This window comes from Brachyistius frenatus, unplaced genomic scaffold, assembly GCF_029030835.1.
Source record: "Brachyistius frenatus isolate BFR_SWC_R1_liver_20210118 unplaced genomic scaffold, ASM2903083v1 Contig_210, whole genome shotgun sequence".
NCBI classification, from domain to species: Eukaryota; Metazoa; Chordata; class Actinopteri; family Embiotocidae; genus Brachyistius; species Brachyistius frenatus.
In genome coordinates this window covers 128,776-141,657 of record NW_027210809.1, presented here as the reverse complement: position 1 = coordinate 141,657, position 12,882 = coordinate 128,776, and the positions used below count along the sequence as shown (strand labels likewise).

Genomic DNA, 12,882 nt, shown 5'->3' with positions numbered 1-12,882 from the left:
CTTTCCAGTGGAACGTTTTTTGGGAGGTTCGATCCACCTCAATAAGGTGTTCTTGGATGCCATCTAGTGGCTGTTACAGGAACAGTAGCACTTAACTAATGCACTGGTTTCTCAGGGGGGTTTAAGAACAAGTTGTCTGATTACTGTTTGTTTTTGGAAACGTAACCGAGATAATGAATCTACATTATCTGTTGCTGCTAAAGCTCCAAAAACTGAACTTTTTCAAAATAAAATGTTTGACCTATTGTTGGAACGTGTCGCCAACGACGACAAATGGCATCTTTTTGGTGATAATTAATGACTATTTTTTGGTCCTTGATGTAACTGAAGGAGGCTCAATGATTGGACAATAATAAGTCGAGAGAATGAACTTGAACAGAACCCTGCTAGCAAGAAATGACAAAATACTTTTCAATTGCAAAGTATTTGTTGATTATAAGTTGTCAGCTGTTCATAGCCAACGGGTTATTCATGAGTTGGGTGTCTAGCGGCGGCAAACCCGACCCGGTCCTGTCCTTTATCGAAGACACTGTAGTACTCGGTCAGAAATACATCTCCCAGAATCCACAGGGGCCCTTTGGAGGAATTAAGGTCCAAAGCCTGGAAACCGCTGAAACACAACTTCCTGTTGCCGAGCGTCTCCTGACGAGGACACAGACCAGAAAAATCAAATACATGAATCCGTGCAAATATTTCAGTCGGACGCTAAAAACACTCGACGGGTGTTTTGAAGAAGAAGCTTAAGAACCTTGATGATGTAGCGCTCGGCCGTCAGCGTGTACTCCGTCCCACCGAGGACGAACGTCACGGGAGGTAAACTGGACAACCGGACGCAGTCCACGACAAACTGGAACACACAACGATGCTAATGTAGGTTTTTCTATTTTCAATTCTCCACGAATGAATCTCCAGATTTCCTACATGGTGATTGGTTCGGCTGAAAATCAGGACATCTGAGAGGTCCAGTGACAATAATAATTTTGGCAACCCACCTGGTTTGTAGCACACTTCACCGGCCTTTAGCATTCCTAGGCTAGTCCTAAAAATCTCTAGGCTAGCGACGAGTATTTCTAGCCTAGTTGGTAATATACCTATGCTAGCAACTAGCATTCCCAAGGTAACAGCTAGCATCCCTTGGCTAGTGGCTACTATTCTTCGGCCAGTGACTAGCTCGCTAACGTTTTTATTTTCTATCATTGTAACCACGTACTTTCCATCTGAAAGAGAAGACGAGCTCCTTTATAAACCAGGTATATTTAAATGTTCTCTCGGGAGTCGATCTGACCAGATTTATGTCCAACCTCTTTCATGTTTATGGGCGTGGCTCCGATCAGCTGTTGGAGCTTGAAGATGTCGGCGGCCGGTCCGGCGATGAGGGACGTTCCGGTGTCGATGATCGCCTGGCAACCGTGAGGACAAAGCGAGGTCGCACCCTGAACCTCAACTCTGAAACAACCGCGGAGAGACCAACACTTCAATCATCACGAAGAACAACAAGAACAAGAACAAGAACAAGAACAGACAGACCAAAGAAAAGCACACCTGTCCATCTTGATCTGCCAGTAGCCTTTAGCAGTGAGAGGATGCCAGACGACCGGTCCGGTGTACAACTCCTCGTCTTGTCCGCCGAACAACAGTTCTCCTTCTGGACTGAAGCGACTTGTTTTCCTGCAAAAAAGTCGCACTTCAGTCGATGAACTACAAGTCAAAGAGTACAAAAACCGAGGCGCCTGAACGCCCCATCGGACCTCCGCAGGTCATAGTTTCAATCCGTCCGATCATTTAGACAATAAACCTCCTTTCGACGGGTTTCTAACTTCTGTGAACGAACCTGCTGAGGTAAAAGGAGAAAACCGGCTCGTCAACCGTCTTCTGCACCAAAATGTTGTCGAAAACAGGGTTTCCGTGGATCTCAGCCAGAGACGGGTAACCGAGTCCCAGAACGCCGTCGAACTGTCCCAGCACGAAGGCGGCGCCGGGTTCGTACACGGCCTCTCCGAACACTTGGCTCAGGACGGTCAGATTCCCGATCTGGAAGGGAAGACGACCGATTTACAGATGAAAGACTTTCAGCTTCTCCAAACAACTCTACAAATCTTCAAGGCTTTTATTTTGATCATTTGTTTGTTCAGGTTTTTGCCAAAGACTTCCATTTGTATGTTGACTTTTGCAACTTCCAGCGTCTTAAACCTTTAATTCCTGTTTGATGTCTATAGATTTCTTCATGCTGAATTTAAGGAGGCAACAAACGCCTCCAACGTGTTCAGAGGTGGTTGGAAAAGAGTTCACGGACAGATTTATTTATTTTAAATCAAAGCAGCAGATATTTTCTAGTTTGTGTTGATGGTTTTTTAAACCGTGAGAGTTTTCTGGACCTTCAGCGTGTCTCTGGCCACGACGCCCAGCAGGTGTCCCGATCCGTAGTGAATCGCAAACGTCCGGCCGTCCTGACCGAACGAGGTCGACTCAAACGCCTTGAAGCGCCGGTGCAGCACTGCAAATCAACACACACACACACACACACACACACACACACACACACACACACACACACACACACACACACACACACACAAAGTCCCACTTTGTCACTTTCAAGGACATCAACATTGACTTCCATTCATTTTCCTGAATGAGCCTGACCGTATGAACCAATTGGTGTCGTTGAACTTCTTATCACAGCAAACTGAACCAGAGTCGAGGCGTCCCAACCCACAAACACACTCAAACACTGATGTTGCGTAGGTGTGTGTATGTTACTGCGTGTTGTGTAGTTGTGGTACCGCAGGCCTCGCTGACGCAGTGGGACGACGGCACCCACAGGTCGGACGATCCGGTGTCGAAAATCACAGAGAAGTTCTGCTCCGGAGTCCCCAAACTGATGTCACCGTAATACTGAGCCTGACGCACAACAAGGACACACAGTGTGTAGATCGGATACACAACAAGGACACACAGTGTGTAGATCGGATACACAAGTCAGTCAATATTGTACAAATACTGTAACGTATTTGTGTAAAATGGTTTTTATGGCTTTGCTCTTTACTTTGTAAATTCTGAACCTTTATGCAGGTTTGTTGTCAATCCAAAACAATATTTAGCAAATTTGGCCGTTTTTTTTTTTTTGTTTGTCTTATTTTAGTGCTATTCCACTATTGTGGTTGTTTCCATCCAAATGTGGCCTGAATTTATTAATTAAATTATTAATTGTTAACACAAAATCCTCGAAAAGCGAATTAAGTTTTATCTACAATATTAAAGAATTAGTGAGCATTAAATAATTGCTAACTTTTAACATTAAAGCATCTAAATGTTGGAATTAAAAATGTCTTATTTTGGTGCCATCCAGTGGAGATATCCAGAATGACAGGTCTTTAAATATCTCTAAGAAACCAACAAACATCAAAGCATTGCAACGAGTCGTTGTTGTTCTTACGTCCATAAAGTTGTAGATCTTCTCGCTGGAGCGTTGGAGCCTCAACGACGGCGTGCCGGGCGGGAAGCACTGAGCGTAGCGGCGGTTGTAGATGTCGGGGCGGTGGTCCTTCAGGTACTCCTCCAGCAGGCCGTCGGCTCGCAGCTGGGTACGAATCGAACGCACCCGCCGGAGAGGAACCCTGAGGACGAAATCGTTTCGTGTATTTGGTGACATTTCATGTTTTTTTGTTTTGTTTTCTAGATGTTCGATATATCTGGAGCTTGCAGCTACTTAGCTTAGCTTAGCATGAGGACTGAAAACAGAACAGACAAAATGCACTAAACCAGCACCGATGGCTCTTATTGATTAACAGTATTTATCTAAATACATTAACCTGTTTTTTTTTTATTTTTGTTTTGCTAAAACAAAAGTTTGGATTTTATGCCGTAATACTTTCAGCAGATTTTTTTTTGTTCACATTATTGTACGAAAATAAATTAAAAATTTTGAAAAATTCCAAACTGCTGCAGATATTTCAGATATTTCTTTAACCTGCGTTAATTACAACAATCACAAGATGGCCGTTACCTGGACGGAATCCAGCAGCTACAAAAATAAATAAAAAATAAACACCAAAACTTCACATTTATAATTTAACTGGAGATCTCTGAAGATTTAACACGTTAATAAAAGTGTTTTTTCTTTTTCCTACCTGACCAGCGCCGAGCTCGTCCACAACAGCAGAAACAGCAGCTTCAGCATGTCGGTCCGAATCCCGTCTGATCAGCTGATTCTGCTTCGATCAGTCCAAGAAGTTTATCAGGTAAAAACAGATCAGGATCCAAAATCTATTTGGGACCTGAAGTTTAAAGTCGTCCTGAACTCGTGCCAGAAAAAGTTAATAAGTCACTTTACTCGAAATGTTATTTGCTTTTTCTGGACCTTTATTTGATGAATTCAAAAGAAAATGGAGTTTATAAAAGTGTAATGATCCCATAAACACTTTTTATATTTTAATTGTCGCACAAAAAAAACCCACATGCTAACGAATATCGTACAAATCTGGCAAAGTTTTAACAATAAAATTAAAACCTATTTGGAGACTTATTGAGACTCGTTAAGTAAAGACAACAAAACAAATCAACTGATGAGGATTGGTTCATTTATTTCAGTAAACAAAAAACAAAACATCCAAACTTTCTTTTCTAAGTGTTGTCGGCACCAACTGGCTAACGTTAGCGTCGGGCGAGTGCTGCCGTGACGTCGGCTAACGTTCGATCGCCAACCGCGACGGAGCCCGTTAGCCTGCTAGCATTAGCTGAAGATAGCACGCGTTAGCCAGCTAGCCTGTGCAGTACGTGTCCACAAGAGGGCGTTTTAACAGAAATAAGAACAGCGGAGCGTTTTCTTTGACTTGGACACAAGAGGTGATAAATAACAAACTGATCCCTCCCGCTGTTCTTCTTAAGCTCCTCCCCCTTCCTCTAGCAGGGGTGATGGTCGGGAACTCTCTTCCTACAAAAAGAAAACAACGACAAGTCAGTGAACGTTATCATTAATAAATTAATTACTTATAAAGTTGCTTATTTATGAAGACGTCAGAAAACGGTGAACCGTGAACGGACCTGGGCGCAGCTTTGATGATGTTGTCGACTCTCAGGATCATCTCGGCGGCCTCGGAGGCGCTCAGCAGCACCTGACGCTTCACCTGGAAGGACTCGGTGATGCCGAGCTCCGCCATGTTGCCCACCGAGCCGTCGGTCATGTCTGCCGGGGAAACGCGTCCCGTTAACATCCATCAATCCACATTTTAAATATGGGATGTAGCTAAAGCTAGTTTTAGTTTTCTTACGAGACTCGGTGGAAAGTTGGTCTTTTTAATTATATTTTATAAATCCTTCTATTCATACTAAGAGACTTTTCAGATGCTCACTCAGTCCGAAGGTGATCTTGTTCTCCTGATGTGCAGCTCTCAGCTGAGCCACCAGGTCGGCGCTGTCGTACCCGGCGTTGTCTGCGATGATGGTCGGCAGCTGGGGAAGAAAACGGCGACCAAGATGATGATTTTGAAATAAAGATGGTACGAGCGAGACTGTAGTTAAAGTTGGTTGTTTTTTATGTTTCGTCCTGACGTACCATCCTCAGAGCCTTGGCGAACGACTCCATGGCGACCGCCTCCTTTCCTGGCGTCCTGCTGGCCAGATCGGTCACCACCCGGGCCATCAGCATCTCAGAGCAGCCTGGTGATGAGCAGACAATTATTTTATTATTATTATTATTATTTTTAACAGTAATGCCCACTTTGACCAGGCGGCGGCGGTGTTGCGTCACATCGATATTTGCGTACCTCCTCCGTAGACGGTGCGCGGCTCCTTCACCGTCTGAGCGAGCACACACAGAGCGTCGTGCAGCGAGCGCTCCGCCTCGTCCAGGATCTGCTGAGTCGCTCCTCGCAGGATGATGGTGCACGCCTCTCCTGACGGGGTCAAAGGTCAACATGGGTCAGAGCCCCGTTTTTGGACGACATTACATGTCAGTATGAATGTCCTCAGAAGTGGTGCAAACAGGACTGTGTGTGTGTGTGTGTGTGTGTGTGTGTGTGTGTGTGTGTGTGTGCCCAAGGCGACGCCAGAGAAGTGGAGGAGCATGTCCTCCCCGATCATCACCTCCTCGATCAGCTTGCAGTGGCCGAGCTTCACCAGCTCGGGGTGGTCGAAGGTGGAGGTGATCTCTCCGCCTGGTCGACGACCAAAACGAAGATTTAACACAAACAAAGACGAGAAACGGAGTGAACGACAGAAAACGATATCCAGAGGATTTATTGTCAATTATTTATTCTGATTGAATCGTCACAGAAGACGAAGAAAAACAGGAATCAGCTGGAAACTGAAGTTTGGTTCGTTTCTTTTCTGTCCAACGAATGACGGATTAAATTCTTCTTTTATTGTTTCACCAAATACCACGTGATGACGCGTCGTAAAACTTCACAAAACTGAATATGAGATGAGTGTGTGTTAAATGTGTTGTTGTGTGTGTGTGTGTGTGTGACCGGTAACGAGGGCGAGGCGCTCCACGCCGGAGAAGTCGGCGTGCTCGATGGCCATGACGCCGGCCTGAGCAAAGAGCTGCTCTGGATAGTTGTAGATCAGCTGTCTGAAAGATGAAGGTTCATTGTCACCGTTACCATCATCATCATTATTATCACCATCGTGTGTGTGTGTGTGTGTGTGTGTGTGTTCGTACCTGTTGATGAAGCAGTTGATGCCATGTTTCAGGATTCGGTCGACCTTCTCCTTCATCTTCTCCTTCTCCGCCAGCTCGATCTCCGCGACCTTCGCCGTCGAGTCGACACGAACCCTCGAGCCGAAGATCTGACACACACACACACACACACACACACACACACACACACACACACACACACACAGAGAGAGAGAAAGAAAAAAACAAAACAACTAATAACTACGTAGCTGATTTATTGGAGCGTCCAACAATAAACTGACGTCTTTGTGTTCGACGGAATTAAAAAAATATCGACTCCTTCACAATAAAAGTCTCCCAGAGAAAAGAACAGATTCTGGTGTTTGTACAGGAAACTGCAGAAGTCCATATATGTGTGTGTGTGTGTGTGTGTGTGTGTGTGTGTGTGTGTGTGTACCTTGATCTTGTCGGTGTCCATGCCGGTGTTGGCGATGAGGATGTTGACGTTCTCCAGCCTCTTCGGTTGGTTCACTCCGATCTTCTTGTCCAACAGGAAACCTGGACGGAGCACAAACGTTTACAGCACCTTCTCCGGCCAATCAGAAACGAGAGCGAGCGTCACGCGGCCTCACCTTCGTCCAGGTAGGAGTCGGTGAGGCTGCCGCCGAGCTTCTTGATGATGTGGATGGCCTCCAGGTTCCCGGAGCCCTTCAGCCTCATGACGGCGGCGACGGCCAGCCGGGCGAAGTGGTCCTTGTGGTGAGTCAGCAGTTTGGAGGACAGCGTGGTGCGCGAGATGTTCAGCAGGTCCTCCTGGAAACGGGCCGGGTCGTTGCTACGGAGACCAGAGAGGAGGAGGGCGGGTTTTTTTTTTTGTAGTGGGACCAGCCGGGTTATTTATTAAATTATTCTTATTATGTATTTAGTTCTGCAGCTGACGCCATCTTTAATTTGTTTGTTTTAGATCACAAGAATGGCAAAGCTTTTATTTAGAAACTTTTGCAGGAACATGTGACTGAAACAGTTCAGATGAAGAATCCAGAACAAACTGAACTTTTTCCTTCCTTCTGTTGGAGGTTTTAAATAATTCCTGCCTTATGTGGGAATTGTTGTTTCTCTGTGTAATATTGTAAAGTTCTTCTATAAGAACTTTAATGTTGTTTAACTGCCATGAAATAACCAGTGTTGTGATTTGACACAAAATAAATAAAATTGAATTGGGGCATTTTTTCATTGCACTTTGGTCTCCTGGTATTTGAAAATAAAAAAAATCTGGTCATGTAATTTTGTATTTAATTTCGGCTCTATTTTTAGCACATTCAAATTCTGGTAATTTTATTATTTGTACAAATAAATATTTTTCTGGTTTACATCTACATTTGTTTTGAGAGTTGTATAAAGTTGGTGACTCACCTGTGGTCGACGGCCGCCTCCCTCAGAGCGTCCCGGGCGGTCTGAGTCGCCTTCCTCCAGCCGGAGATGATGGTCTGTGGGTGGATCTTCTTGGCGATCAGAAGCTCCGCCTCCTGCAAGCAGGAAAGCATGACGGTTAAAGAGTTTATTCTCAAATACAAGAAAACTGCGTGAAAACAAACAGGAATTTACCCGCAGCAGCTCTGCAGCGAGGACGGTGACGGAGGTCGTCCCGTCTCCGACTTCGTCGTCCTGAACCTTCGACATGTCTGTGGACGCAAATATTCTGATGAACACGGGGTGATTTCATTCATTTAAAAATCAGCGTTAGACTGCAAAATCTGTTGGATTTTATTTTGAAAGTCTTCTAAATATAAAATATGTGTAAAATTAGGGCTGCGGTTAGAAGCATTTATACTTTATTTAAAGTCAAAGATTCAGTTCAGTTCGCCTGTTTTGGGGAAAGACATTTTTACCGTAATCAATCAAAACTAACATTAAATAATCCTAAATGATGTTCACATACATTTACAAACAGTTTTTTTTTTTTTTTACAAATTAAAGTCATTTAATAAGTCAAACAAATTGAGTTCTCTGGTGATTTTACTTGTTTCTTCATTTTAAGTTGCTGCAAACTGAATATTTTGAGGTTTTTGGAAAGTGTGCCGAACATTTTAAACACTCAAAAGTCATCTGTAGATTAATCAATAACCAAAAACAAAGATGAGCTGCACGTGTTTTTTTAAACAGAAAAAAAAACCTCAAATATAAATAACATTTGTCAGCATTATACGTTGAGAATATAACTTTTCAGGCCTGAAACCAGATCCTGAACGAACCCCAAAAACGATTTTGGTTTCCAGTTAAATTCGACTTGCTGCTTCGAAAATGTTCAAGTTTATAGAAATAAATCGGACTTCACTGTTTACTTCTTCATCAATTAGACTTCGCTGCGAATTTATTTTCCTGAGGAGCTGCGGAGACGTTTCCACTCACCGACCAGAACTTTGGCGGCCGGGTTGTCGACTCCGATGGCTTTCAGGATGGTCGCGCCGTCGTTGGTCACCGTCACCGTGGAGCTCTTCCCCCCGGTGAGCAATATCTTATCCTGCGGAGGAAGACGAGGAGGAAAATGGGATAATCTGGTGCAAAAGTTTAACGATTACAGGAAAAACAATCGACATTTAACCCTTAAAAAAAAAAAAAAAAAAAAAAAAGTTGATTCCTTTTTGTGCTCTAAGATGCGACGACACTGCTGGAGTTTTTTTTTTTAAATGTATTTATTTATTTTTATTCGACCTACCATCCCCTTCGGCCCCAGAGTGCTCTTCACCAGATCTCCGATTGCGATGGCGCCCACGAAAGACGACTGTGGACAAGACAAAAAAGAAAAAGAGAGGCAATTTTCAGACGTTTTATTAAAATCGTTTGGACAAATATGGAAAAATAAAACATTAGATTTCAAATTTTTTTAATAAAAACCCACCAGTCGAGCTGTCTCAGCTTTTTCTTCATCCGCTCCGTATTTGAAGATGTTGACGGGTGCCATTGATAAGGACGCCTGCAAACACAACAAACCGATCAATATCCCCACATTTACAAGAATAAACTGCACGAACACTCCATGATATTTAAAGTTTGAGGATCCTGAGTGTCAGCTTGTGTCTTTTTATAAAGTTGAATTAGTTTTGAGTACGTACCTGCTGTTTTATGGCTCTTACAGAAGTTTTTATAGAACATAATTATACAAACAAACAATAATTCACAGGTCCTTAAAACACAGTTTAAACCTTTTGAAATAGTTTTGACTGCTTTGCTGCAACTAACAACTTTTTACATGACTGATTAATCTACTTAATATTTTCGTTTATAATCAATTTGCTGTTATGAGTCTTCAAAATGTAAAATATCTTTCGTTTATTATCACGCAGGACTGAAAAGTCACCCAATAAATATTCACATGTAAAAAACCGGATCAGGGAATTTTAGTCGTTGTTTGTTGTTTTATTATTGTAAAATTAGAAGATTAGAATCATTTCAGGGCTGCGGACGGAAACAAGGCGAGGACGGAGCTTTTAATTCCGAGCACCATTGAAAGCAGCAGCAGCAGACAAGCCCCGCCCCCTTTTCATCCTGGAAACCTCTAGAAGCGTTTGACGGAAAAAAAAAAAAATTAAAACGTAAAAACTACGAAAATTTCAGATAAGTTATGCGTCGTTTCGATTTTCTTCTTCCCACTACTTATTAATCAATACATCGATAACAGCTGATTCGTTTCCTGTCAGCCACAAAGCCCCAGAATGAAAGGCTAGCTTCGTGTGCTAACAGGCTAACGAAGAAAGGAACGAGACGACGCAGACTTGAGTCTAAATAAACCCTCAAAAACGAGTTAATAAAAATAAAGTTATATTCAGCAGACATCTTCATCACGTTCACTGACTGACACAACAACAAAGAAGCCGTTAGCTTAGCCAGCTAGCGTGCTCACTACGCCCCATGTGCTTGCTCGCCGGTTAGCGTCGCAGGCTAACGGAAAACTTAACGGACGTTAAAACCGTCACGAACAGCTCGGAAGCTGTAAACGGGACGTCTGCGTGACCCGAGCTGCACGTGGAGGTGGACGTTTTGTATTTTGAGGGGTAAAAAAAGGAAGAACTAAAGAGAAACTCACCATGATGTCTGTGACTCGGGGCTGAAGCCGTTGCACGCAGACTGAAGAAGGGCTGGACGGGGCAGTGACGCAGTGACGTAAGAAACGTGAAGATACGTAAGAAACGTGAAGATGCGTTCACTGTACATCACGGAACTGTTTTTAACTAAAACAGCGCATTTGAGAGCCAAATAGGGTGATTATGGTACACAGGAGAACCAGAGCAGCACGAAATGTTTTACTTAAACTGGGTTTTTTTTATTTTTTTTATTAAAGACTGTTTGCTGGCTGATAACTTTCAAGTACATAAAAAAAAAAGAAAAGAATTTGTTTTGGAAATGAGGCCATCTGTCTGAAATGCGTATGAAGGTTAAAAGTTGAATAAAAACGTTATGACCCTGCTTTATTATCCATTTAGTTATTCATTATTTTGCTTTAATGAAAAAAATGAATAATTTTATCTTGTTAAGGATTTTATTGCTCAATTCATCTTTTTAAATTAATATTTTAGTGTGTCATTGTCTTATTTTAACACATTTTTGGTGCAGTTATATATTCTTTTTTTTTTTTTTATTGTATTGCTTGTATTTGATTTTTTAATTATTTAAAAACTTGGACAAAATAACTAATAATAACAATTACATTCATGTTTACATTCCGCGATATAAACTGGTTTGACGTATTTAGGAAGGAGGAAATTCACTAGGGAACAAACCACTTTTTATTTTTCAAAGCACCAATATTCATATACATTTCCCATTAGCTCGTCACTGCCTCTTCTTCAGGCCCCGCCTCTTGTCTTTATGATTGACAGCTTGAACGGGCAGACAGTAGATGTGCATGGGGAACTTCCTGAAGTAGCTGCTGACCCACGGTCTGTGGGAGATAACAAGAGAAAACACTGAAGCTTTTTTCTTCAAGATTTTTGAAGGGGGAGCAAAAACTTTATAAAAGATTTCTTTGATAAAGTGTTTTGCGTACTTGGCGATGCGCTGGCTGAGACTCAGGTAACAGAGGTTTTGCCAACGCAGCTTGTTTTCCTGTTGACGGAGGAGTCCGGCTTCCTGCTGTCGCTCCATGTCCAGACGCACCGACTCTCGGAGCTTCGCCTCGATACCAGCGAGCTGAAAAAACAACAACAGCACGCAGTTAATCGGCGATAACTTCGTAAACACTGTTCTAGAAAAGGTGCACTAATAATAAAATCTCATCATTATTATTATTAGATGTGCCTTGGAAAAGCTAGTAGATGTAGCAGCAGGGGTTTTGCTAATTATTTAAGTCCATGCTTTGCCACGAGGAGGTGCAAATAGTGCAAGAGATGTTTTTTCCCTGTACTGTATTTGTTTGTTAACTGAACTGGTCCAAATTGCATTAAAATAAAATGTTAAAACATCTGAGTGGATGAAAACAGGCTAAAACGTTCATTATAGTCTTAAAAAAAAAAAAAATCACAAAATATGAAAAACCATATCAGAGAATCTACAGACACTGAAATGTATTTAAAAACAGCTGTGATTCTGTGGTGGAAATCACTGCATGGGCTCAGGAATACGTGTTGAAGATTTTCTGTTGCTCAAAAATTTGTGCCCTCAAAAAAATCTGTTTCACGTACGGGGAGTGAACTTATTGATCGACCCTCATATTAACTCATTTACAACTGATTACTATTTTCCTTTAGCATGTCATTCTGTCCTCTAGGGGGCGGAGTTTAACCCCTCACGTCCTCTAAACTGTCTTCACGAGTCTCACCTCTTCCAGCAGACTCTTGTTGTCCTCCAGCTTCCTCTGCTGATCGTACTGAGCCAGGGAGGTCGGATCAGACGGACGTATCACTTCCTGTCTCTCTACACCTGGTTTACCTGCTCCGCCTCCTCCACCTGTCAGCTGCTGGGCGATCGGAGGCAGGAAGCAGGTACTGAGAGAGAGAGAGAGAGAGAGAGATGAGTTCATATTTCACTTCATCGTGTTGTAATCTTGTCCTACGTTGACTGACAGGACAAATTAAGACACTCGTGCTTGTCCTCGTGCCTTTGTGAGGACCGTGTCGATGTAACACGTTGAAGTCCGACATCAGATCCGAACCGTCAAAACAGACCTTCAAATGTCCGTCCCAAAATGTCCACAAATGTCCTCCGTCAGGTCTGAACCCCACGTTGGTCCCCACAAAGACACAAAGACAGACACACACACACGTCCA

The 12,882-nt window shown here is 42.9% G+C and overlaps 2 protein-coding genes across 2 annotated transcripts; both read right to left on the bottom strand.

Moving 5' to 3' along the window:
* Positions 1-408: 408 nt before the first annotated feature.
* On the bottom strand, positions 409-3,498 carry nots (nothepsin). Its single transcript, XM_069719199.1, has 8 exons — positions 3,437-3,498; positions 2,784-2,901; positions 2,376-2,494; positions 1,832-2,031; positions 1,543-1,668; positions 1,302-1,446; positions 749-847; positions 409-642 (listed from the first exon to the last, which is right to left on the bottom strand). The coding sequence occupies exons 1-8, from the start codon at positions 3,440-3,442 to the stop codon at positions 466-468; spliced, it is 990 nt and encodes a 329-aa protein (XP_069575300.1). The 5' UTR covers positions 3,443-3,498; the 3' UTR covers positions 409-465.
* Positions 3,499-4,563: 1,065 nt separating this feature from the next.
* cct2 (chaperonin containing TCP1, subunit 2 (beta)) lies at positions 4,564-10,780 on the bottom strand. The gene is made up of 16 exons (XM_069719197.1): positions 10,704-10,780; positions 9,519-9,593; positions 9,336-9,401; positions 9,029-9,140; positions 8,225-8,301; positions 8,033-8,145; positions 7,252-7,454; positions 7,077-7,177; positions 6,662-6,789; positions 6,468-6,571; positions 6,036-6,155; positions 5,766-5,894; positions 5,555-5,658; positions 5,352-5,451; positions 5,044-5,185; positions 4,564-4,933 (listed from the first exon to the last, which is right to left on the bottom strand). The coding sequence occupies exons 1-16, from the start codon at positions 10,704-10,706 to the stop codon at positions 4,903-4,905; spliced, it is 1,608 nt and encodes a 535-aa protein (XP_069575298.1). The 5' UTR covers positions 10,707-10,780; the 3' UTR covers positions 4,564-4,902.
* Positions 10,781-12,882: the final 2,102 nt, after the last annotated feature.